This window comes from Gymnoscopelus braueri (genome assembly GCF_963280865.1).
Source record: "Gymnoscopelus braueri genome assembly, chromosome: 12".
Taxonomy (NCBI): domain Eukaryota; kingdom Metazoa; phylum Chordata; class Actinopteri; order Myctophiformes; family Myctophidae; genus Gymnoscopelus; species Gymnoscopelus braueri.
Window position 1 is genome coordinate 17,184,671 of NC_137614.1, and position 27,421 is coordinate 17,212,091.

General features: G+C 41.5%; 1 protein-coding gene across 1 annotated transcript in view; it reads right to left on the reverse strand.

Annotated features, from left to right (window-relative positions):
• Nucleotides 1-27,421, reverse strand: part of LOC308096343 (contactin-3-like) — a 46,399-nt gene that overhangs the window by 5,426 nt on the left and 13,552 nt on the right. The window contains exons 12-19 of the mRNA XM_080443757.1: nucleotides 23,175-23,344; nucleotides 20,508-20,625; nucleotides 6,091-6,249; nucleotides 5,651-5,800; nucleotides 5,286-5,356; nucleotides 3,709-3,943; nucleotides 2,497-2,606; nucleotides 1,173-1,359 (exon numbers count right to left, since the gene is read on the reverse strand). Coding sequence (XP_080299883.1) covers nucleotides 1,173-1,359; nucleotides 2,497-2,606; nucleotides 3,709-3,943; nucleotides 5,286-5,356; nucleotides 5,651-5,800; nucleotides 6,091-6,249; nucleotides 20,508-20,625; nucleotides 23,175-23,344 — 1,200 coding nt within the window. The remainder of the gene's footprint in view (nucleotides 1-1,172; nucleotides 1,360-2,496; nucleotides 2,607-3,708; nucleotides 3,944-5,285; nucleotides 5,357-5,650; nucleotides 5,801-6,090; nucleotides 6,250-20,507; nucleotides 20,626-23,174; nucleotides 23,345-27,421) is intronic.

The following is a 27,421-nucleotide window of genomic DNA, read 5'->3' on the forward strand; positions in this document are numbered from 1 at the left end:
AAATGTTTATGATGTCACAAACATTATTGATGGCAAACCCAATGTTAAATGAAAAGTGCCCGAATCGCTCCGAAACTTTTTCTACCCCCCCTAAGTGGGGGTCTACGAACAAATACTTCGGGCTCGGATTTTGGCTCCGCCCCCCGGAAGTGGGTGAAACAGGCACCTCAAACACTTGGTGGAATTGTTCAAAAATGTTCAAAGTGTTTTTTTTTCGATTTTGTATTTTTCTTAGATGCTTCTTTTTATGCATAATTTTTCCATTTTTTTTTCTATTTTTAAATAATTTTTTTAAATATTTTTTTGTATTAACAGACAGAATTGCTCAGTAGCCCCCCCCTGCCCAAGAGGACGTTTTGGTATTGCAGCTGAAAGCGCTGTATAAGCCAGAGACAATTGACTTGGGATGAGTATATCTGAGTGATGATTTAGGCTCAAACCTTTTGAAAAAGGTTTGAGGGACATACACCATATGATATTAAATATCAAAAAAAAAAAAATAATTCATGGTGTAGCTCCTTTAAGCTTTTTAGCTCATTAGGCTCAATGCTATTCATTATACTCATATTCATTCAGATATTACCCTCTATACGTTTTTTTTTGGGCGGTGAAACCGCCCCTATAAGTGAGGTTTGGATATTTGTACAACAAATCCTGCGCTGTGATTGGCCAAAATGTACCCCGCCTAACCCTGCACCGTGATTGGCCAATCACAGTCTATTCAGGACTGTGATTGGCCAGTGTCACATGACACATGTGCATAGCCCTATATAAGAAACCATAACTTAAAAAAAACAATACATTTGTTTTTTTTAAGTTATGGTTTCTTCCATCATAAAGAGTGTTTCAATAAATGTATTTATTTTTTGTACATGATTGGTTGACTCCATTCAGTATTGTGATTAGCTAGCAAGACACCGCCCACTTCACACAGGGTGTGATTTTTAACTTTTTAATACTAATCAATGTGGATACAAAAACAGCATTTCATTTTGATCAGACATTTGACATCCAGGGGCGCACCAGTAGTTTCCCGGTTTGTGCATCGAATCACATAACAGCAACATGACCTTTTTCATTCTGGCTCTTAGTTCCATGTCACCACCTTTCTGTCCGTCCTTGTATACTCATCTCTGTACACACAATTTTTTAAACTTTAGATAGATACATACGTGGCTTTTTTGTAGTGGCGTTGATTGCAGGGAGGAAGGGGCCCGTACCAGCTGTGTTGAAAGCGCTGACAGTGAGGAAGTACTGAGTGGTTCCTGCCAGGCCACTCACAGTGACCGAAGTTTGGTTCCCTGGTACCCTCAATTTCCCCATGGTCTCCGGTTTAGTGTCATCTTCCCAGTAGACCACCTATCGTGAATGGACAGCATGAATTGTTTATTTTTAGCCATGATCTGCAGCTCGGGATTGAAGAAGAGGGCTGTATATACTGTATATTATATCTCTAATTGGGGTTCAAAAGGAGGTTATCTAGTTAGTTTGTAAACTCTGCAGAGGAAAAAGAAAAAGAAAGCTCGATAATGAAGCAGTGGATAATAGGACTATCTTGGGAGAGATTATTGTTATCTTTCTTTCATGGATTTGGGGCAGCCTTTTTGATCTTAAAATTAACATTAATTATTTAGCTGACACTTATCTTTTTTCCCTATCCATGGATCTAACATCACAAGGCCCATAACAGAGTACTTTTACTTTGATATTGCACACAATAACAACTGATTCAAGCTGCACAATTCCCCTGTATTTATTTAAGTATATAAGTATCAAATCCTTACATTATCTGTGAGGCCAGAGTCTGATGTATAAATGTATTCATACTACAGTGACATGGAAAGATGGCAAAAGCTCTGTGGGCTCTAATGTAGCCTGACAGCACATCGCAGGTTCAAGTCCCGTTCCAGACGATCTTTGCTCCATGTCTCTCCCCATCTCTCTGTCCCTGTTTCCTGTCCATCTACACTATACACTATCAATAAAGGCAGAAAAGTCCCCAAAAATATATTTACAAAAAAATAGTGAGTATGAGGACCCAAGTTCGAATCAGACCTCCGTCTTGTCTCCCCTCTCTCTGTTCTTGGTTTCCTGTCTCTACATTGACCTGACCATTGATCTGAAATAATGCATACAAATGCCATAAATAAATCTTTAACAAATATGGTCTGGGTATTCATTGGTGTTGTATTGTCAGACTACTTAAGGTATTTTGTCTTGTATAGGGTCAAATTAAAGTCTTTCACCTATCAATTATCACCTGACAGAAGCAGCACAAGGCATGTGGATAGGCAATTTTCTTTTGTACTCGTGCCGAATGTATCCGTTGAGCCAGTGCTGTGAAGGCCTGTTTAATTTTGAAAAACAAATCACCTGCTGAAAGCCATTTCCATGTCTATGCCAAGTTTGGACGCAGTGCCTTTGAGGTGCACCGCGGGTGACAACAAGCATGGGAATTGTGTTGATTTTCATTTGCATTTAAAAGAAGTAATGTACCTCATAGCCCAAAACTCTTTCAGGGGTGAAGGGGAGAGCCTGCCAGTTCACTTCGATCTCAAAGGCTGAGACACTTCGGGCCCAGACTCCTGTTGGCAACCCGCTTGGCTCTGGAAAGCAACAACAATAATGCCCGATTTATACTAAGTTGGGCATTGTGTCGTGCATCTTAAATAGCTGATCTACAAGCTCAGAATGTGTCATGCTGCGATACATTACAATCTTGTAGATCAGTGTGCAAAGTATAAATCAGGCTTAACGTCCCAAGACAACCTGAAGAGTTTTACATTTCCTCCAGTCCATCACTGAAATTCGATCTATCTTACCTCCTCATTGCTCACAATATCTGTTGAATAATAGATGTTCAATACAGTATAGTATGAATTGCTTTGAAAGTGTTTTTTGTTTTTTCTAAATGCTTTTATATGCGGGTATGCGCCTGGATTCTACTATTTGTCATTTTACCCATTATATATTTATCAGTGTAGGTATTACTTTATCCCTGTTTGTGCCACTTCAATTTTGGATGCTTTCTAAAAACAAACTATAGTATTTGGCCAAGTATCTGTAAACATGCTGAGATGTGGCTTTTAGTCTGACCCTTTCTTGGATAAGACTTCAAAGATACTGGCAAAGCTAGGAAGCAATCTTGTGTAAAACCATTGTTTTTTCTATGTTTACACAAATTTGTATTTATTTATATCCCTCTCATCTTTATTTTCATTCTCACTGGAACACTTTTTGTTCACCACATAATTTATTTATCGAGCTCTTTCTACTCAGTGGATTCAAACAAAGGACATTTGCACACAAAATACTGACAGCAAAGCTACTTTCAACAATGTTCTTCTACACATGAAGTGCTATCATGTTTGCTGAAAAACAACATAAACGTGTGTTACGCCAAACTGCAGTCATGGCTGTGCTGAAATTAACACATTTACTGTATGTGTATATTGAATTTAAATTGTACTGAATGTAATACCTTATTGATACCTTATCAAGGGAAATAGTTTTACCCCCAGCAGAAATACGACCAATAGCAGTTATACTGTACTGTATGTAATCAAACCTGAGCAAAAACTCAATGACTGAATCACTGAAATATCTAACTACAGAGCTTCCTGTGATTTAAAAAATATATTTTTTATAAATGTAATTTATTTAATTTTGCAGCTATGCAAATAATATTGTGAAACGATCTAAATCTACCTTCCTCTGCAGAGTAGATGGTGACCACCGGACTGAAGGGGCCCTGTCCTTTGCCGTTATAAGCTCCGACCTTGACGTGAAATGGGGAGAAAGGCGCGATGCTATCGTTGCGGTACACATAGCGGGATGCCCCCGGGGCGGACGTGGCCACGTGAGTCCAGGTGACCTCTCCGAAAGCACGGAAGGCGATGATGTAACCAAAGCTCTCACCATTCTGCAGTTCTTCGGGGACAGGCTGAGAGTGAAACACAAAACTATAGTGATATTAAAACACATACAACCCACTCACGTTCAGCCCGCCATTGGGCTGACACAATCACCGCCACCCAATCTTGGAGCGCCCCAGAGAAGTGTGCGACCCACAAATTGCTTTTTCCCCCCACCTGACTAAATGAAATGAGGGCTAAATGCCATTTAAAAAAATTGGAGCTCATTATAGAGTGTCCCTGCAGCCTCTGAAATGAAGTTATTTCTGCATTTGTTGAAAATTAGACCACTAAAATAAATAGGCCACAATAGTTTTAACCAGCTAATGATTTGTTTAGCCACAGGAAGAGTGGGCTCTAAGGAAGAGTGGGCACCTCGATGTAATCTTTTTTTTTAATTTCAAAATCTTAGTGCCCACTCTTCTTGTATCCGTTTAACCACATCAACCCAAGCGTCCCTGTTCTGGGGTGAACATTCGGTGAAAATAACATATCTACAAGCTCATAACATTGTTATGTTGCGATGCGTTGTGAGCTTGTAGATAGTCTATTTTTGCCAAAGAGGTGTACAGAGAAAGAACATCAGTGGACCAAGTATAGACCCTGGCGGACCCCGGTCAACTAAGTGGGGTTTAAGTGGTTAATTAAAATTTGAAATACATAAAAAAAAAGATAATTTCTGCACATAATTTCACACACATCCTAAAAACTAAACTTACACCACAAATTAATTGGTCACCAACTCATTTGTTCTGAGCGTTTTAGTCATCTTAAACAAGCTCAGTGAAATTATCAAAATTAAAAATAGCATCGCACTTACTGTAGGCAGGGACACTGCTCGGAACATAATTATGGGTTTCAAATTATTATGTTTATATAAGAGGAACAGTGACAAATTATGCATTTTTTGGACATCAAATCAAAACAAATCATTAAAACTAAATATCAAATAAAACTCCAGTCTCTCCTGGGGCATATATTACAGTGAATGCCTGGGCAAAATTCACTGGCTCAAATGCCCCTCTAACACTTCAGCAACCACACAGCTGAATATGTGTATTCCAGATCTGACTGAACAATAGCTGTTTCTTCACACATCCAAGCCTCATAATGTCTCCGTCAGCTTGTGTATGCACTGCCATAACCTCACACACACAGTCTTTAACTAAGAAATTACAACTGCCGCCCACTGAGCCAGATCTCAATTGAACCAGAATTTATGACACCCGCATGCCAAGCAGAGCAGGGGCTTTGATTTAGAGTCAAATAATAATAAGCGCGTCCTCACTCCGACTCCTCAGTGGTCTGAAACTAAACCCGACTGCTGCCATTTTGGAGGGTAGGACCAGAACGTAAGACAAGATGACTTACCTCCCATGTGATAACCAGCTCTGACCTGCTTCCGCCTCCTCCACCCACGTCACCTGGCGCCGCATCAGGAACTACACAACAGAGGCCACGTTTACTGCAATATTTAGTCTTTTTCAAAGACCTTTGTACAGTAACAGTTTTACAGTCAAAATAAATGAAACAGCATTGGTATAAATCTGAACTCTTCATGCCTTTTCTTAGCCTTTACTCAGTGTTTTTCCTAATAAAGTTGATATAAAGGCCAGTTTATATCAAGCGCTATCTACATTTGAGATATTATTATAGTTCAGCTATCATAAATGGAGGGTGTATTATAATTGGAAGATTTGGATGAGACTTGGTTGAAAAGTGTGAAGTGTGCACACCTGAATCCTCTGTCCTCGTCTTGAGGGAGGCGGGGCTGGGTTCACCGACTCCAACGCTGTTTTTCGCCAGCACTCTGAACTCATACTCCACCCAGGCATTGAGGTCCACTACAGTGGCTGTTAACGTGCTCCCATCGATCACCTCAGGGACTGGAGGGAAAGGGAAACCAATTTTATGCTTCAGTGGCAATTCACTATTCAATAAGGCGAATCAAGGTTCCCTAAAATCGGCCTTTAAATAAAATGAATTAGGCTTGATCATTTTCTTCAATTTACCATTCCAGCGATACATTTAAACGTGGGATCTTTATTCAATTTAGCCCTAATTGAAATGCCTACATGCCAGGTCTGCCCAGCAGGCAGCAAGCCAACGGACAACAAAGCAAATGCAAATGTAGAAGCAGGCGCTTCCATCTCCGTGGTTTGCCTACAGTATGTACCTGTGTTCACCTTCTGCCAGCCCACAGTGAAGGGGGTCCTGGTTTGGATGAGGTAGCTGGTAATGGGGCTGCCGTTGTCCCTGCCGGGGCTCCAGGCCAACTGCGCTGTGCTGTCTGTTACCTCCTCCACTGTCACTGTGTCCGGGGGCCCAGGAGGGCCTGACTCAATCAGAGAAACAAAGAGTTTCACTGACATACAACAAATATAGAAGTAACTTTATAAACACACAAACCCTAGTGTCCCTATTCTGGGCATGTCATAATAGGCAAACATTCGGGCCAAAATAGCAGATCTACAAGGTCACAACGAGTCATAATGCTTGTAGATATAGGCTATTTTCGGTGAAGAAATTTAGTGTAGACTCGTAGAGGGAAAAAAGGAAGGGGGGGGGGGGTAGATACTCCTGGGGGACCTCGGTCAGCAAAGTACAATATATAGGGTTTAAATGTGTTTAAATATGGTAGCTTTAAGTTAGTTCTAATATCAACAGAAATCGCTTAGATGTGACCAAAAATATGTTATCTGCCTTTTTACCAAAAATGCTGAGTGTGAAACATGGTAAACTGTGAACTATATATACTACTATTACACATCCTCACCAAAACAGGACTTACAGTATCTCAAATACATCAGGAACAGCATTTTTGTCTTTCTAAAAGGAAGTCACAACGACAGGCCATATCTCTCTGAGCCACAAGGTAATTTAGCAACCAATCAACAGTAGCAGCAATTGTTTGTTTGTTTGTCTCTCCTGTGGAGCCCATTTTATTATGTGCTTTGCATAATTTGTTGCACTGGTGTGCATTTTCAGCAATTGCATCCACATAAAAAAGTCTTATATCTGGATTGATTTCTGAAGTGAATATATTTATCATAATCAGTAGGCAATTTTGACTTCTTGAACTTCCTAAAATATAAATCTGATTGTCTAATAAAATATAAAATCTCTGTAGTCATCCAATTTGCACTTCTGTTTAATTCTAGTCTCCTTCTTTGGAGAAAAAGCATCAAGTACAGCTATACAATGCTCTTTAAAAAATAGTCTATAAGGCAAGCCTAATCAACATCCTTTATTTTTTTTTACAACATTTTTATCCCACGATTTTGTAACCCTTTTTTTAACCATGCAAACTCCACTCATCAACATCCTTTCTACCCAAAACATCAGCCAAATCCCTCTCGGAAAGCCTATGTGCTGAGATTTTCAGTATGTATGTGCTGAGATTTTCAGTATGTATCTGATGAATTCTTGATGATCACTTTAATGCAATATCAAGGATGCCTGATAGGGAGATCTCTTTACACTCTGAGGCCAATATCAATTCCAACATGAGCAGGCTATTTACAGACACTCCAGTAGGTTTAGCCGTTGCCTGTTGCAAACCAAACAGTTTACACAAGGTAAAACATTATTTGACTAAACATTACTCTTAATGCATCTGTAAAAGTTAACACAACTCAGTTTGCTTAGGAAGTCGGTAACAGATGCCAATAATAATGGGTTTAATCTTGAGAAGCAGCAGTTCAATCTATGCCGTTTCCAAGCCCTACACCTGGAGGTAAACCTATGTGTCTAAGCTTGTCAAAGACTATCATTACAGTATTAGTAGTAAAATTATTCTCGAGGTAAAGAATAATGTGATCTTGTATGACTCAAAGTCAACTGTTGTATAATGTGACAGGCAGCGTGTGTGCTCTGGTGCGCCAGGCACTTCGTGCAATGTTCAGGGCTGGCACTTCTGCCTCAGAGGCCTACATATCCCCACTGACAGCACATGTGAGCACATGATTGTGTTATTATCCAATAATTTATGCAGTCCCTCAGCGTACAGTTACAGTATCATGGTCATCATATTAAAGCTATAGCTCTGTATGACAGCGCTGAATACCATCGTATCGTACTGTATGAGGCGCTCTGAGCACCGTTGTGTCAATATGTACTTGAACCTTTTATCTCCCTGCTGAGTAACCGGATCACCATAGACCACCATACAGTACAGTATATAACATATACAATTACTGTTCCAATGGATCTAACTGAGTTATGAGATTTAGTCACAAGCTTTGATACTTTTCATTTGTTAATCACTTTCAACCTGGCATTCTTATTTGGGGATTTTTTTCATTATGGGCGAAATTCTTCAAAAATGACAAATCTACAAGCTCACAGCGTGTTGCATGGTGGCGCATTGTGAGCTTGTAAATTGGCTGTTACTGCCATCTTTGAAAAATAAGATAGAGCTTAAGTAAATAATTTGTAAAACCCAAAGAGAGGCATAAGTGTGACCAATAGCACTGATCTATAAAAAAACGACATTATATTGAATACAGTCTATTGATTACATTGTACTCACATATTGATCCCACACCAAATTGTTGATCTCTCAACACAATAAACATTGCACAATTGCACACAAAATAAAACACCATTGTGCTATTCTCTATCCTTGGCCCAAAGTCTCAATTGTCCCCATTACAATTAGCAGGAGCAAACACAATGAAAACAACAACCACTGGGATCAAGTAAACATATAAGCCCTTCTGAATTAAAGTTAATTCAAGATTCATCCTCCAATATTCAGCTAACTTGTAATCATTTCTTTTTCATGGTCCTCCTGGTAATTGATCAATGAATTAACAGGGCTGAAAGAGTTGCAGAGAGGCAAATTAAAAGGTAAAAGATGAAAACTGGCCTTGGCACCCTGAAGGAGCAGAGTTTTATCATTTATTTTCATTATCCCACCAATTAGGGCCTGTGATGTTTTACTTTAGCCTCATCTGCTGCTTCCTGTTCTAATGAAGGTGTCGGCTCATCAGAAATAATTGACCACCAGAGAGCCATGAGACGAACCATACACAGTAAAATCCTCAGTGTTAATTTATCCAGTTGTAAACCCATGAGTGTACAAAATGTAACCGCATTTGATTACTCTCAGAGTTAAATGAACACTGAGAATTTTACTGGGTATAGTAATAATGCTGTGGCTCACCCAGCAATCATGCAGTATTAATTTACCTCTAAGGCTACGGTCAAACCTGCACCCTGGTTGCAGGCTGATAAGCGCAGGTTGTGCGCAAGATACAATAAAGTATCTTGCAGCCCTTCTGTCTTGACGTTGCCTAGCCGGTCCGCCTTTGACTCATCCGATTGGACAGAGAGAGGGGGGGGGGGTAACAGTCTCGAGCATTTATCTGCTTCAAATAGACTTTTTCTCTACTTGAGGCGCCCTGGCGCATAGAACGCATTAAACGCACCAACAAAACACTCTGTTCCCATTGAAAACTGTCATGTTCTTTCTCAGTTATTTTCCACTAGTTGGCAAGCATTCTTTCTGCAGCTGTTAGCCTTTAGAAATTAAGCAGGTCATTATGACTTCTGTCAATTACACACCTGTTTGCCTTTGACAATTATGCTCTCTATCAGGTCATTATGACCTTTTGTCAATCACTCACCTGTTTTGGCTTTAGCAATTATGTGTTCTCTATAAAACAAGCCTAGCAGTCAGCCCTGAGGCCAGTCAAATGCTTCTTGCCTAGAAAGTTCATCGCTTGTGAGTACATTGTGCAGTTATTTTGGTTGAAATGACATTGATGTAAATTCATGATGTTGTATTAAGATATGTTAAAATTGAGTCTATTTGCATAGATACATGTTTGACTTCTACATGCTGACTGTACTATATTTTGAATTATTAAGATCTAAGTTTACTGTGCATTTTTGTGATACATCCTTTTTGATGTTTGTATTTCAGTTTTACAAATAATGATTGTGGAGAGAAAACGGACAACAGTAAAAACAGTCAACTTTACTCCAGCTTCTGCGTTTCTCTTCAAGTCTTGTTCGCTACCTGTTAATTTGTATTCACACATACGATGAGAGCAGGATAGTAAAAAAGCGGCTTCAGCGGGCACTACAGCAACAACTCTCCTTTCACACCCCCTCAGCCAAGTACCCCTTTTCACGATGTCACTAAACGGGGAAACTGTAATGCAAACAACAGTAGCTGCTGATGACATTGCACAGCATCAAACAACTGACACTTTATCAGAACATTCCGCCGCATCCAGCGGATCAAAACCCTCCCGTGCATCAAAGCACTCTAACCATACCAAAAAGGCCTCTTCCCGCAGCTCAACGGCCAGCATGGCCGCTGCTGCCGCACGTGGCAGAGCAGAAGCTGCCCGTGCACGTGTTGCCTTCGCTCAACAAGAATCAGAGTTAAGGCTTGAAGAGGCTCGTATACAAGCTAAGCTATCAGTGCTCCAACAACAGAAAGAATTTGCAGCAGCCCAAGCAGAGGCTGAAGTTCTCGAGGAGGCTGTAGGATCAAATTGCAGTGTAAGCAGCAGTAGGGAAAACGACGATTTAGAGCACATTGCCACTCAGCGAACCCAAGCTTATGTGGAGCAACAGTCCCAAGCTCACCTCAGTCGTGAGAACCCACCTCACCTTGATCCATATTCGCCATCAGCAGGGTTGCCCCCCATTAGGCCCGCTACTCAGCCAGAGAGCGAACCATCAGCAGGGTTGCCCCCCATTAGGTCCGCTACTCAGCCAGAGAGCGAACCAGCAGCAGGGTTGCCCCCCATTAGATCCGCTACTCTGTCAGAGAGCGGACCATCAGCAGGGTTGCCCCTCGTTAGGTCTGACACTCAGGCAGTACCGTCTGTAAGACTGCCCATCATTGAGCCTGCCACTCAACGTGGAGTCTACTCTAAGCCTCGCAGCATACAAGGGAACGCCTTCAACATTAATACCTTGTACAACAGCGGAAATTATGTTCAAGCAGCACAGCGGACCGAATGGTCAACACCAGTGGTCCGTCAACAAATCAAAAGTGATCCCATGGCACAACAAACAGGAAAACCACCACCAGTAATCAAGCACAATTACCCTACTTACTCTCGTGGCGTTTCACCCGGAAGAGCCACATTCCAGACACCTGCTGATGACAGGTCAACTATGGGAGACATCGCAAGATATCTAGTACGGCGTGAACTTGTGGTCTCAGGACTTGTTAAGTTCAATGACCAGCCTGAACATTACTTGGCATGGAGGTCCTCTTTTCGCAGTGCAACTCAGGGACTGAATCTAACTCCCAGTGAGGAGCTTGACCTCATGATTAAGTGGCTGGGGAGCCAGTCTTCAGACCAGATCATGCGCATCCGTGCTGTGTACGCCACCGATCCACTGCAAGGACTACACATGGCTTGGGAGAGGCTGGAAGAATGTTTTGGCTCTCCTGAGATGTTAGAGAAAGCTCTTTTTGACAAGTTGGAGAACTTTCCTAGAATCGGCAACAGAGACCATGTGAAGCTCAGGGAATTGGGAGATATCTTAAGAGAGATAGAGGCTGCTCAATCCCAAGGCTACCTGCCTGGCCTACAGTATTTGGACACTCCCAGAGGAGTCAACCCTATTGTTGAGAAGTTGCCAACTGGACTGCAGGAGAGGTGGCTAGCTCAGGGCTCTGTATACAAGGAGCAGTACCGTGTCTTCTTCCCTCCTTTCGCTTTCTTTAAGGACTTCATCTGTAAGGAAGCTTGAAGAAGAAATGACCCTAGTTTTGTTCTCTCAGCACCTCCTACAGGTCCTTCAAGCAGTTCCTATAGATCTGTATCAGTTCCATTCAAGCCTGAGTATCAGGAAAAGAGACCAGGATACACCAGACACGTAACCACTCACAGGACGGAAGTATCATCAGACCAGTCAACGCCTCAGTCGAACAGTTCAGTTAGCAACTCAGGTGGCTTTTTCAAGCAATGCCCCATCCATATGAAACCACATCCTTTAAAAAAGTGCAGAGGCTTTCGAAGTAAACCACTGGAGGAGCGCAAGAACTTTCTGAGAGAGAACAAAGTTTGTTACAGGTGTTGCTCATCCACTACCCACCTTGCAAAAAACTGTGAAGCGGCCGTGAAATGTAGTGAATGTGGAAGTGACGGTCACCTTTCAGCCCTACACCCTGGACCTCCTCCATGGTGGGCCCACGACAGCAGCGAACCCTCCTTAGAGCATGGCGGGGAGGGTGAAGAACAAACTTCCCAAGAGTTAGTCACCTCTAAACGCACTGAGGTCTGTAGTGAAGGGCAGAACCTCAGGTCTAGCTCAAAGATCTGCCTTGCAAAGGTCTACCCTAAAGCAAACCCAGAAAAGGCAACAAAGGTTTATATCGTTCTAGACGACCAAAGTAATAGGTCACTGGCCAAGTCCGATTTCTTTGACCTTTTCGGGATTTCTGGGTCCCAAGCACCATTCACACTCAACACATGTGCAGGGGTCTCCGAAGCAGTCGGGAGAAGAGCCACAGGGTTTGTGGTTGAGTCATTGGATGGAAAAGTATGCGTGCCGCTACCTGCACTTATTGAGTGTGACCACGTGCCAGACAACCGGTCGGAGATTCCGACTCCAAATGCTGCACAGCATCACTCACACCTCAAGTCTGTTGCTCATCAGATACCACCAATGGACCCAGATGCCAAAATCCTCCTTCTCTTGGGTCGTGATATCCTGCGCGTCCACAAAGTCAGAGAGCAAAGAAATGGTCCTCATAATGCCCCATTCGCCCAGAGACAAGACCTGGGATGGGTCATTATAGGAGATGTGTCTCTAGGGTCGACTCATAGGCCAGAAGATGTGGCTTCCTTCCGGACCTGCACGCTTGAAAATGAGCGGCCGTCTCTCCTTCCCCCCTGTCCGAATCAAATACCTGTCAAGGAGCAGGTTGGCCATAAGCAGTACCTTCATTCTACTCACAGCCCCACACCTGTCGCACACAGCGTGACGATAGTACCTTCACCAACACAGCCTGCAAACATACAGAGAGGGCTCGGTGACTTGTCTGCCCGTTCAGGCATGGGAAAAACAAATAAGCAGCAGCAGAAGCAGGAACTGATGTCCAATACAGAACCCACAGATGCAGCAGTTCGGAAGCAACCCCTTCTCAGCCTTCCAACTGTCCAGAACAGAGGATAAAGAGCCTCTGCCAATGGTGGTATCAGGAAGTCAGAGGACAGACACCTGTACACCGCCCATCTCTGCAGGGGACACCAGCCCTAGTATCTACGACCCCCTGGGCATCTACACAAAGGGCCAGGGCAACAGTGTGTTCAGTTGTCCTGAGATACAGAATCCTGAAGCCATATCCACAATTACCAACCCCAGAGCAATACAGGCCTTAATCCAGATCCAACAGGGTCTTCACACCCTGCAGATGGAGGCACTTGGCCTCAATCCCAGCTTGACATCTAGAGTCCCCCCAGTTATTCCTCCCTACACAGGAGGCGGTGTTGCTCCAGAGAACTTTTTTGCTACAGAACCAGGATCAAGTCCTGCTTCAGCTACCAGTTCCGTTCAGCAACACCAGCGCCTCATGCAGCAGATGATACAACAAAAATCTTGAGGCCCGTCTGTGAGACGGTCCTTCTCAAGCGTTACAGTTCTGGACTCAAATTATTCTTTGACATTTTATTGCTGATTTGTTTAAATTGTGGCATTTCTTTAATACCAGACGGGGAGTGTCATGTTCTTTCTCAGTTATTTTCCACTAGTTGGCAAGCATTCTTTCTGCAGCTGTTAGCCTTTAGAAATTAAGCAGGTCATTATGACTTCTGTCAATTACACACCTGTTTGCCTTTGACAATTATGCTCTCTATCAGGTCATTATGACCTTTTGTCAATCACTCACCTGTTTTGGCTTTAGCAATTATGTGTTCTCTATAAAACAAGCCTAGCAGTCAGCCCTGAGGCCAGTCAAATGCTTCTTGCCTAGAAAGTTCATCGCTTGTGAGTACATTGTGCAGTTATTTTGGTTGAAATGACATTGATGTAAATTCATGATGTTGTATTAAGATATGTTAAAATTGAGTCTATTTGCATAGATACATGTTTGACTTCTACATGCTGACTGTACTATATTTTGAATTATTAAGATCTAAGTTTACTGTGCATTTTTGTGATACATCCTTTTTGATGTTTGTATTTCAGTTTTACAAATAATGATTGTGGAGAGAAAACGGACAACAGTAAAAACAGTCAACTTTACTCCAGCTTCTGCGTTTCTCTTCAAGTCTTGTTCGCTACCTGTTAATTTGTATTCACACATACGATGAGAGCAGGATAAAAACCATTGCAAAAAGACGGCCACATAGGCAGACACAAAGTTAGGTGTGACGCCTAAAGGCCTTATCTTCGGCCCAACACAAAGCGGCACTAATGGGCAGCAAAATTATTATTGTCATCTTACGACTGGTGTATGGGATAAAAAAGACAACTGTCAAAATACTAAATGATCTTCTATTTTACACTTATGACCAAAGATTAGCAACGCAACTACTTTCAACTTGCAACCACTTGCAACAAAATACTAACACTGGGGTTTGCAACTTGACAGCAAACACCAGAAAGCCCTGGGTAGGCAGCCTGGCCTGGCGGAGACCTGTGCTTAGAGGAGCACACTTTTCTAGTTGTATATTATATACTCATCTTGCATAAAAATATTAAGTAGCTCTCCTTTCCTTTCTCCATTTCACTCGCTCTATTTTCCTCCCTCTTGTCAGGTAGCCTACATATGGTAAAAAAGACTGTTTGTGTCTCAAATGAGGTGTGGTCAGGTGGGTCGCACTGCTATCTTATGCACAGAGTTTGCGCTCTGCGTTTAGAACAGCAAAAAGCTGGTCTAAATGCTAAACGCAAACATTTCCTTACTATTTACACAGCACATTATTGGGATTAAGATGCACCTAGGTGAGTTCACAATGCGCACACACTGATTGAAATCTAAATCCATCCCATTTTCTCACGTTCAACAAATAAGGTGACATTTCTGAGAGACTCCGCATTGACAGTGAAAACAATTATTAATTAAATGGGCCAGATTATCAATATATTGTATTGGGTAAGTGCCTGTTTTCTTTGCACGGAGACAAGCGGTGAGGAGAGGGGGGGCTTCTCGTCCAATCCGTCATGTAAATACCACTGCGCCAATAGCGTATGCGCAGCTTCTCTTAAAGGGAATAGACACCCATTAGTGCTGCACAGCGTCGTTGTGTAACTAGTAAAATTGGGGTGGATGCACCTCGACGCAGTGTGTGCTTTGCGTTCCATGCCGTGGGTCACAGATCCTCTAAATAGGGACCTGAGACGGTAAAATGGACTCAAATGGACCTGTAAGTGTCAGAGTTATATTAACACTGTTCACACTTCCTTAAAGGTCCTTTTTATGGATTTCTATCTATTATACTGTGTACATGTAATATAGATGCAGTATGTGGCAGGACGTTTTCTGTATGTTTAATTAACATGATTAAATATCACTAGATGCTAATAATCTTTGTTTGTGGAAGCCTTGTATATGCGTGTACAGTATAAAGATGAGTCTTTATCTAAAGATATTGATCTGTGTAAAACCCATTAGTAGCTCTTGATAAAAAGCCTTAATACGTTGGCCTCATTAATACATATTAATGGAAAACACAATCAAGGATCAATGCCTTATGCTCTTAATTATATTTCCTTGGCAGTAGCAAGAAGGCTGTGCCAGTGTCTTGGGGTGCTAAAATAATCTGTTATTTAAATGGACAGACTGCTGGGTACAGTAGAGTTTTTATTGTAGTCTCAGCACAGGGGGAAATTAGATTTTGACCTTATCTATTTATACGATTGGCTTGTGGTTCGACACTTCCTGTTTATCTGCATTCTTGTTGAGCTTAGTTCTAGCAGACCACAAGCCCAATTTCCGACACATTTAGCCTAAAATCAATCATGTCTGTAGCCGTTGCATAGTCTACTTTTAATTGTTCAGCATACATTTGTATTTGTTTTTTGGCCCATATTTGCCGTACTACATGATTACGCAACATTTCTACATGATTACGCATCATCTTTCACCGGAATGGCTCTTAAGCCCACCGTGGGTGTCGTGTGTTACAGCGCATTTGGTTACCTATTGAATTCTGTTTATGTCCTTGCGTCCTGCCATCACTAATAACAGCAGGTCACAGAATCGGACGTCTATGGTCTATGGTGTAACACCATACCATCGCGGCCAGTCAGACAGTGTGTGTGTGTGTGTGTGTGTAATGTAGCCTCCGTTAGCATGTTAGCTTCCGTCTTTGTTAATTGAATTGAAATGACTCGTCATACTGCACTGTTAATCAACATTTTCAACACCACAATTCCTTGGTTAGACTCATTGGTGTAGCTTATTTAACAGCAGTGTGTGTAAACATTTTCTGTCCATTTTGGGGTGGAAAGAATTGAGGTTGAATGTTTAAATCAATCTGGAATGTGAAATCTGTGTTATAGCGTGGCCAGTTAATTACTGCGTTCTCAATAAACCTTTTTTTATGCCCACCGCGGAACAAAATATTCACGTGCGCGGCCAGTCAGAGTGTGTGTGTGTGTGTGTGTGTGTGTGTGTGTGTGTGTGTGTGTGTGTGTGTGTGTGTGTGTGTGTGTGTGTCAGGAACAGACACACAGATAGATTTCATCACCGTCACCGACCACAGAAGATGTTCTTCTGTGCGTGGTGTTCTTCTGTGCCGTCCTCTGTTGTTGCATTGCGTTTGTCATTAAATATTTAGCCATGTAAAATGTATTTAGCCACAATAATTGTAATAATAGCATATAGCCTATATTGTTGACTACTAGATCTAGATGTGAGGGCCGTGTTGTGGCCCAAACCTCTAGTAATTAATAAATACTTAAACCTACATTTTATGTGTGCATTTAAAGATACGTAATCTCTGTGTATCTGTCCTTCGTGAATCTCGAGAACCACCTGACAGATCGACAAACTCTGAGCATGTATTGCTGAGGACTCGAGGGAGTGCAGTGCCCAGCGTGAAGTCGGTCAGATACGCGGCTGACCATATGATATGCCCATACATAGGCATATACAGTATTGGAGATCCGGGTCAGAACCGGCATATACTGATGACAGGGATCTCCATATATGGGCATAAAGGGGACACCGAAAAACAGACAATCAGATACAGATTTCTCCATATATGGGCAGAAAAGGGACAGACAGAAAGGTACAACGGGTGCAGTGACAATGGGTTCAACGGGTTCAATGGGGATTGCATAACCAGGTGGAACATGCATTCCCAACTTGCATCGTTCCCAACTTCATAGTTCCAGAGTAGGCCGGTCTAGTGCCAAAACTGCCAATAAATTCAAACATCATCGTATTTGGTCAGCTGTTTCGCCTTACCAGGGTCTCAAAAAATGTCTCAGACACAGTTGAATACCGTAGTATAGTATTGTGGAATGCAATGTCCAAACAACTCTCTTATACTGTCAATTTGCTGAAAGTGTGGGGCTTGCAATCAGCCGTTACTAACCTTCCAGCCTTAAGCTTTGCAATTGCAACCTAACATTTCCAGCCACTTTGTCCAAATGAATGGTATTAAGGGCAGCAGTCACGAGCAGGCAGTACTAGTATTACACCAGCTGACATTCAATGATTGAAGTTCAGTAAACTTTAGTAAACACTAGGTCAAAACAATCTAGCTACACAGCCTTGATATGTAATTCAATTTTTAAAGGCAGTCACTAGCAAGCAGCCTTACCAGATAAAGATATGGATCCAACCTTTTCAAAACTTGACACAGAAATCATCCCTCACCTCATATGACATTTAACAGATTTGTGTGGTGTCCATTTGCTAGGCCACTTAGCCTATCGACCCAAGCAAGAAACATTGCTACTCTTGTCATCTCATTCTGCTCCGTTACAGAAAGCAAAGCGGGGAGACATCAAATGTCTCTTTTGGGTCTCGAGGTAAAAAGGGAACCACTGGGTTAGATCACTAATATTACCCGGGCCCTCTGCCATTTCCTGGTCTGCGTTAGCTGGCAGTTGTTTGTTTGCGTTGCTTGTAGTTTCAAAGTAAGCCTCCTGGATGGTTGTTATGATTTAAGGTGGTTATATGCTTTTACGTTGACTGATGTAGACATCCAGGTTGTCTTACTTGAGTGCTCAGAACTAGAGCCTTGCCAGTGTGTGTATAAACGTGCGTTTGGAGTAAAGAGAGGAAGGCTTACTTTGCACTACAACAGCGCAAGCATTTTTATGAATGAAATGAAAATGATGTCCGATAGTTTGCTGAACGGTGACAGTAACTGCACAATGTGTTTATCAGGCAGGCAGCGCTATGACGGAGAGAGAGACGGCTTGAAACGACAATGTGGGTATCCCATGATTACCTGTTAACAGGGTATGTGATCAATTTGTTCATTTTATGAAGTACCTTGAATGCATTGCACATTGCTTGTAGTTGTGTGCATAGCATATGTGATTCTGATTGCAGCAAGACGTCAGCAAAACATTAAAAACAAATTGTGTTTCTTTGTGCCTTATGTGGCTGTTCAGGCGCTGTTCTTTTGATCCTTTTTTATTAGCTATGCTGCTACGTTACTGATTTGAAATTGATTGTGTAACATTAATTGGGGTCGCTAACCAGCTTTGTTAATCAAATGGAAGTTCAGTGGAGCTAGTTAGCCCATGTGGTTTTACGAATAGGTACTTCAGACCATCATTTTGTTTTTGTAACACGGCCTACTGACTGGCAGAAACAGACTGGAGTTCTACTGCAGCTGATTTGCACTTAACTTGATTGCTGTGTTCTATTGTGTGGCGTGTTTATTAATGGCTTAAATGCAATGTTCCTTCCTGAATGTTTTAGTTTATTTTTAATGAATTGCTTAAAATTTACCTTTTGTCAAGTCCCGCCCGTGATCCCGCCCCTCTTCCGCACCCATTGGTTGCTGTTGCTTGGTTGTACAAAAACCCTCTCTCTCCATCCACTACCATTGAAAAAAAGGGTTTTCAGTAGCCTCATATTTTATTTATTTCTTTATTTTGTAACCTTTATTTACCCAGGGTAGGTATGCTGCGAACGAGAACTCTTTTTCAGCAACGCCCTGCTTATTATTGATAGTATTGATATTTAATGGAAGCCGGCAACATAGTCTCTGAGTGATGCCACTAAGCTCAGCTGGCCAAGATCAACTTGTAGAATACATTTTTAAACTGAACACAGTACACAGTTCCAAAATGTGCACAAGAACGCTGTCTTCTCATCATTAGCCTATGTCAGAGCATGCTGAAGCCTCATTCTGCGTTGAGACACACACATACACACACAAGCCCACGCACACGCACGCACACGCACACGCACACACACCGAGGCACGAGGCAGGCACAGAATGAAAGAAAAAAGAGCGGAAAGCACAGTTGATTGGTGCTGCCTAGAGGATGTGTGCCCCCCGGAGCCTCGTGCCCTGGGCTGCAGACCTGGGAGCCAATGCGTTAAGCAGGGCCTGACTGTAGGCTACACAATATGTTAATCAATAATTGACATTCTCTCTGATATGCACCATTCAGCTTTCAGTACCATGGACAGACACGTTGCATTGTGAGTTTGTAGATCTGCTATTTTCACGCAACGAATACAGATAGAGAGTGAATAAGCCAGCAGTGAGCCTAATAATGACTTGACAGACCTGGAAGAAATTAAACATTGCGGCCCAGGTCGAATGCCTAAACTCTGAAGGGTTAGGGTTATGACAGTGTTGCTTGACAAACATAATGGATCTACAATCTAACAAATGCGTTGACGCGTTGTTAGCTTGTAGAGGCGATCTGTTTGGCAAGCGACACGGTCGTGCGATTGAGCTTGCAAGTGAACATAAGCTATAAAGCAAATAAAGCTAAATTAAAGTGCTGCATTGAGATTAACTTGAATGTATTTAATACAAACAGGAAATTATTAATCAATCAAGGGGTAATAACTGGGCCTCAAAAGTCTAATGAACATCACAAGTTCATCAGGATTTAGAGATTTTACAACATTGTTACAGCCATTAAATTCCGATGGGTTAGTTGTCTCCAGAGGCCGGACGGCCGAAGGCCAGAGACTATATTTTCGTAATTCCCACAATCCCATGCTGAAATTCAGGCCCTGTAGTTAGTCGTACGGATCCCATAAGCTGAAATTATGGGTGCCTAGTTGGCTAGTGCCAGTCCATAGCCTCACGGCATGCGTATCCCATACCCTGGATGGATGATTGCTCTGTGTTAGGTGTTAATGTGTGACTGATCTGAAAGATATTCAAGAATTTAGGTCTTTGGCCAGCTGTCAACGTAGAGAGAATGCACAACAAATATGATGCTGATTCACCAAGCGGTATGCAAGATTAATTGCGGAAAGACAGACAGGTGAATAGTGGAGATAATAATAGATTAGATGAAATCCATCACTTTATGAATTAGATTTTGGCTAAATATCACTTCTATTGTTACCACCCACCAGCCACCACTACATTCTTTTTCGGGAGCAATTCCCCAAAATGATGCTGGCCATGCGCCCAGTTGTAATTATAGAGTGTGGAGAAAAGGAGGTTTTCTTACCTTTAACAATCAATACAGCCACTGCTGACAGGCTTTCTACGTCAGTATCCACTACACAGATGTATTTGCCAGCATGGTTTAGCTGAATGTTCCTGATCATGAGATCCCCTGCTGTTCTCTATCAAGAAAGAATTAAAGGATTAAGAAGCATGGCATGGTACAACAGGCCTTCTGACAAGAGTCAGATCAGTCTGAAAAAATAAAAAAAGAAGAAAATGAATGAATGCACACAGACAGATTCACAAATGTATTTCAGTATTTATACTGAAATACTGACTCTCCTAAAAACCTTTCGATGCACATAAATATATTTATCGTTGCATAAAAATGTCTACTGGATTTCTATTGCACACACAAATATGTATTCTTTTAAATATATGTAATATAAATCCACATATATATTAAAAGATGTTTGCAATTTTCATCAAAAACATATTAGGATGTTGTTACAACCTGCGTTTACAAACTTCTTGCTATTTGTGTGAACTTAATTTGCGTGTGTGTGTGTGTGTGTGTGTGTGTGTGTGTGTGTGTGTGTGTGTGTGTGTGTGTGTGTGTGTGTGTGCGTGTGTGTGTGTGTGCGTGTGTGTGTGTGTGAGGAGGGGGGAGGTTAGACTCTCCTGACGCTGTGACGTGGCTACATTTACAAATGCACAGGGAGTTGACTGTAGCCAATCAGATGTGTCCTTCCTTTTCAAGTAATAACATAGACCTAACCTTGTTCCCAGCCTTTTCCCATCTCACGAGGAGATAAACATATCAGACCAGATCGGCAAATCCAGGTATTTTGAAGTACACGTCCCTATAGTCAGGGGTAAACTTTACAAAATAGGGTATTTGAACTAATTTGCTTATATCTTTTGACAACAACATCCAATATTTCCTTTTGATTATATTCCATTCCTTTTGAGCAATTCAATACTAAGTAGATGTTTTTTTTACAACATGTAGTTTTTGAAAATGAGTTTTGATTGACACCAGCACCAGCCTGCATCCTGTCAGAAAGTCCGGCATTACACTGACATTACATTAAATCACTTCAACACTTTCTCACTGGACTGATAGACAGACAGACAGTGAATAAATGAATGGATAACATGTTTTCTGCTTGTATTACAATATGCAACAAGCAATATGTGTGTGTGTGTGTGTGTGTGTGTGTGTGTGTGTGTGTGTGTGTGTGTGTGTGTGTGTGTGTGTGTGTGTGTGTGTGTGTGTGTGTGTGTGTGTGTGTGTGTGTGTGTGTGTGTGTGCATCAGAGATAACCTGTTTTTATATGTGGAATTTGTTTTTATGCAACAACAAATATATTTGTGTGCATTGAAAGATGTTTGTGGAGAGTCATTTATACTGCATATACTGTAAATACCAAAATACATTTGTGAATCCCGTGCATTAATTCATTTGAGACAGATCTGACTCCAACAGCTTATAAAGGAAACAATATAATAAGACCAGAACAGAAGCTAAAGGCCATGATAATGGGGGAAAAGGTTGTTTCATATAAGCCAAATGCAACTTATATGTTTTTGCAGTTAAAACTGTAAAACTGCATATTGTCTAAGCCGTCATGTTGTCAAAAACTGTTATTGCAGCAGAACATTAAATCTAACTGAGATGGGGGGGAAAATGACGCCAAGAGGTCACATAAGTTCTACAAATGTAATGGAATTTGTCTCTCACAATGCTGCAGCTATTACTAATTCTTGTGACCTTCAAACCTGTTGTGAGGAGCTAGACAAAATCAACTGTTTCCATTTGCTTCTGCGGGCTGTTTTTGTTCTGCTAGGGAAGGAAAAACAAGAGGCCCTCTAAATGCGCATCTGAACAGAAACCCCTCAGCAGAAAATAGTAAATGAATGGTGAAATCTTTCTCTTGGCAGTGCCATGGAAAAGAGGGTGGTGGGGATGACTTGGCTTAATTATGTAAATTAATTCCTTGAAGCAGCAAAGTTAAGTTGATAATCTCTTTGGACTGGGGACATTATAGCATTTCTGAGGAGAGAATCTCATTTCAGATAAGAACACTGACAGTCACACACATGCATACATGCAGAATGGAGTCATCTCAAAGAGTGTGAGGGCGTTCAAGATCATGCTACAGTTTCTAATAAGTGTTTTGTAGTACTTCAGGACTCTCTTTCATGAGCTGTGATTCTGGTAAAGCTGCAATCAAAATAAAGTTCAAGTGAGCAAACTCCACCAACCAAGTTAACCAAAAGTTAGTGTGCTTGAGAGAGCTGAGCTTTACTGCGAAGTGAAATCATAAAATATGACAACCTGATAGAATGGAGAAGCCACAATAAAATGACCTAATAGTACACTCCCGAGTGGCATGTATATTTTATGACAATAACTCAGGCCAAGTTTCCATCAATAAAACTACAAACAGATGAATTGATCCCATAGCAGTTCCCTGCAAGAACATTTTCTCATTCCCACAGAGTGACAGCAGGTAATGATAATGGCCAAAATGACAATACAATAATGAAAAATAAGGCAAGCATTACAACTGCAGAAGTCAAGAATATAGACATTGTAACTCCCTCCAAGAAACACAAAACCAACTGCCCTTTGAGTCAGAACTGGGATGAGTGAAGCAGGATGGAATGAGGTGCCAACTGCCCATTCACACATTCTGAAGCATTACGCCAGCAGGTCACTCACCCCTCCCACTAGCTCAAAGTGTCTGTCTCCCTTGGTGATGAGCTGTCCGTTGAAAGCCCAGGAGAAGGATACGTCGAGAACAGGGTCACTGGCAACCTGACAGGGTAAAACGATGCTCTCGCCCACGATGATCTCCATGTCTGCTGGACCCTGGGTGATTCTGGTTGGATCTGCCCCACATAAACACATGGATAGCAACCCAGTCAGAAAAATTACTATCCACTAACCAAGTACAAGAAAGACTTCATTGCAGGGTAATGGGGAGTCAATCATGTACATGTTATAATTTCATGTATGCTGCTTTGCAGGTTTCCAGGAAATTATGAATAACTGCTTGCTGGAACAGATGAATGTACCATGGCAGACAACGAGTCCTATCCAGGCCAACATTATGTAAAGTGAGTGGGGTATCATGAAAGCTTAAGTCAAGTACCTAATATGATAACACAGAGCCTGCCACTGCTAAAAAGGCCTAATATTCATAACACAGCTAGCTTAATCTTCTGTAATCCTGAGAGCAATTACAATGAACTGAGAATCAGATAAAACTGTTGCTGGCATGACAGGCGCTACTGCACACGCCCAACGAAAATGAGGGGCACTGTGTGAAGAGAACTAAACCTATTGTTTGGCCGAACCATGCTGTGCTTCAAAAGTCAAGATAATGAATTTGCCTGACTCAAATAGAGAATTCACAACACAACACACAAGACATCTGTCTCACCTGATATTAACTGTCAGGGCTTAAAAGAATTACATGCCAAGTAGTGTCTCTTCAGTTCTTAAAGCATTAATAATCAATGGTCAAACCACTGTGGTACTGACTGTATAATGTCCTTGAGTCCCACTTTAGTTAGAGCAAGTAATCCTCAACACATTAATGAAACAAATAAGAAACCTGGAAAACACCCAAGTATTACTTGACTTCAAACACACTTCAAACAATATAGGCCGTCTGGTCAAGGCCCTTTTCGTTCAGTTTCGTTCCCATCAGGTGGATCTAAATAATCTCTGCTTCTTAAAAAAGATCTATTGGTAGTAAGTAAGAAACAAAAAGTTCTCCATCTGCTTTCCTGCAGTATTTTTATAATCAGTGTTTAAAGTCGGTACTATTTCTTACTAGGCGTAGTAATATTTAGTGTGGCAACCAGACTATTTTGTCCCGCTACTCCTCCCACAGTTTTTGCGCCACACACTTGTGCCATATGTCAAAATGACCGGCTTCATCGGGAATCGTGTGCGTGTATTTTGCTAAGAAATAAGTTGTATAATTTAATTGATATTAATTTATTAGTGAATTCATTTTCCCCATTGACTTGCATGGGAAAATGCGAAAACTCCCATTCAACAATTTTTCTCTCCGAAACCATAAGGGCTACAGTTACAAGACTTGGAGGGGAGGTTAAGAGTCCAGTGCCAATTTTTTTTTTATTTTTTTTACACAAGTCGACCTCATGATGGCGCTATAACAGCCCACTTTACGTTTCGGCCTATAACTCTTGAACCGTACGTCGTAGAATCAAAAATTCTGGATTCCTTGGGTCATGAAGCAACTCCCAATATAGGCCATTTGCGTCTGGATAGATTTCCCACCATTTTGAATTTTCTTCAAAACACAGTTTTTGCACCTTCTCCTACAGATTTTGTCCAAATCTCACAAAAATTGGTACACATAATCGCTGAACCCATGCGATAAACATATCAAAGCGGAATCCATACCGTTCGTCCGTAATAGCCTTATAAAGGGGAGGGGCTTGTTTTACAAATTATGCCAAAAATCATGAACAAAACGTCCAGTCAACCCCAAATTTGAATCACATGTCAACGGTGGTTTTCACATGTCAACGGAGTGTTATTATAAATGTCCAGCTTGTGATGGACATTTCCATCAATATTTTATTTTTGCCACGGCAAAATAAGTGATCAATACCAGAAACACGTAGGCCTAACCCCAAATGTATACAGTACTAATGGACTCTTGGTGTGCCTTATAGTGTCTACTCTATTCCACTGCACTGCACATTTTAAAACAAACCACTTATCAATTCAATTTGAGGGAATTTGGGGAGAAAAAACGATCTACAAGCTCACAACACATCACAGCATGTTGTGAGCTTGTAGATCAGCAATTCTCTTTTCTTTTTAGCCTATAATGGCATGCCCAAAAATTGGGATGTCAGGGTTAACGTAGCCTCGGAAACCCAGGCTTTTTTTTTTGTTACAAAAGAAAAAAAGCCTGGGGGAGCGATGCAGGAACGATGGTCTTGGACCTTGTTATCTCCTAACCAATCAGAGTGCAGAGGGGCGTCGCTCTAAATTTGGTGACGTCAGCGTGCTCCGTGCACAGGCCGAGGGGGGGAGGGGAGGGGAGGCGGGGACATAGATTGGTGAAGCAATAGGAAGCCACGCACAAATCCAGGCGGCTGTGTTTGGGTCCGCCCTTCAAGACCATGGATTGAGCTCGTAGCCTCAGGCTAGGGTTAACGTGGTTAGCTAGCCTATACTTTAGAACACCTGGAGACTGGAAAGTTAATTATCCACTGTATACTGGCAGGTGGCAGTCCTGAGACAAGCATTCAATGTAGCATGGTCCAAGTATATTCCACGTTTGGGATTTCAATAATTGGGTCTTACCAGTACAGACAGTGCTTCCATCTGACATTGCAAAAGCAAAAGGGCCTCTTAGCTGCAAAGGTGAGTGTTACTTGAGGACAGGAGGAGACAGGAAGTTCCAGCTAAACTAGTTTTTTGTTCATCTACGTAGCTTCAATAGGTGTGGTTTCCATTAAGGTGAACAGGTACAGTAGACCTAATCCATGTTGATGAGAAAGCATGCCGATGGGACAAAGGAAAAAGACTTGAGTGTCAAAACAGATAATTATGTACATGATGAGTAATTCATGAAGGGCATGTCATGATCTAAAGGAATGCAATGTCACAATAGTTTGATGCAAAGGTGCCTAACTTTGATTAGAGGTGAGGAGGAGGTCTCATGATGAGCCTGTGGATCAAGGGTTTCCATGGATTATGCTTGTTGAGTGTTATTATAATTGAGTTGTTATTGTTATTATTGGACACTTTGAAACACTTTCTCTCAAAAATAATAATTATAGAAAAAAAAGGAAAAAAGTGCCACGGACATAGAGTTTCATACGTGTCCTTCCTAGGTATTTTAGGAAAAAGGTTTGGTGATGCAGGGCTGCAAGACATACTCATTGAGTCTGAAGTTGGTGCCCCAGAATCCATCAATGGTGTGATCAGTGGTCATCCACAGGAGATGCAGTCTGCACTTTCATATTTAGTCATATTTGTATACTATTTTGCTGCTGTTGCACTGTCTGACAATGTCACACCAACATTTCTCTGTTCATGCCTGTGAGTGACACAGAAGGCCTGATCTGGGGGGTGGGTGGGGGGGTTGATGTACAAATGACACATGCTGTGACACACTGTGGTATTTTTATACATATTCTATACCATATTTTGTAATAATTTGCAGCTTTAGTGTATTTATTTTAGTCTAGTCTATTTTTGGCATTATTCCAATCTAGGGGGGCGTGGTAGCATTTTGATGGATTTTCAGCCATTTTGGGCCAAGGTGTACTGCTTTTTTTCCTTTCATTACACAGCAGGTTGTGAATTTTTTTATGTATGAAACATAAGCTTTTAGCTAAATGTACTATGTCACGTGTATGTTTCATTGTGCTGGGTGCCAATCACTTCCGTAGAAGTGTTTTCTTTAACAAATTTGCTACATTTCATGATCTAAATTCAAATATGAGTATACTAAGGCACCAATACTTGTTTCAGATGTTAGGTATATGTATTTATGACATTTGAGAAAGATTTTGTGTTGCCAAAATCAATATAACACATTTTACAAGCAAAACAGCAGCACAATATTTTCGTTTTTTGATTCACTTTTATATACATTTCTGGCTTGTGAAAAAATACTGCAGGATATTGTGCGGAGACCTTTCAACCCAAAGTCCACAAGGGTATTGTCTATGCAAAAATGCATTGAAAAAGTAGATCCAAGACGTGGGAACGAAATTCATTTTCTAGGCACTTTTTGGTGGGTCACCACACGGCCTAATAATAATTGTCCATCTGTAACAACTCTATTAAAGACTTCCTTCACTTCCCCTCCCGGCGCCTTCATTTGTTGCAGTAAATTGGTTGCTTTCAACTGCTTCAAGGAAAACAATGATCGAGTTGTTTCACAAAGACCTTTGAAAGACATTATT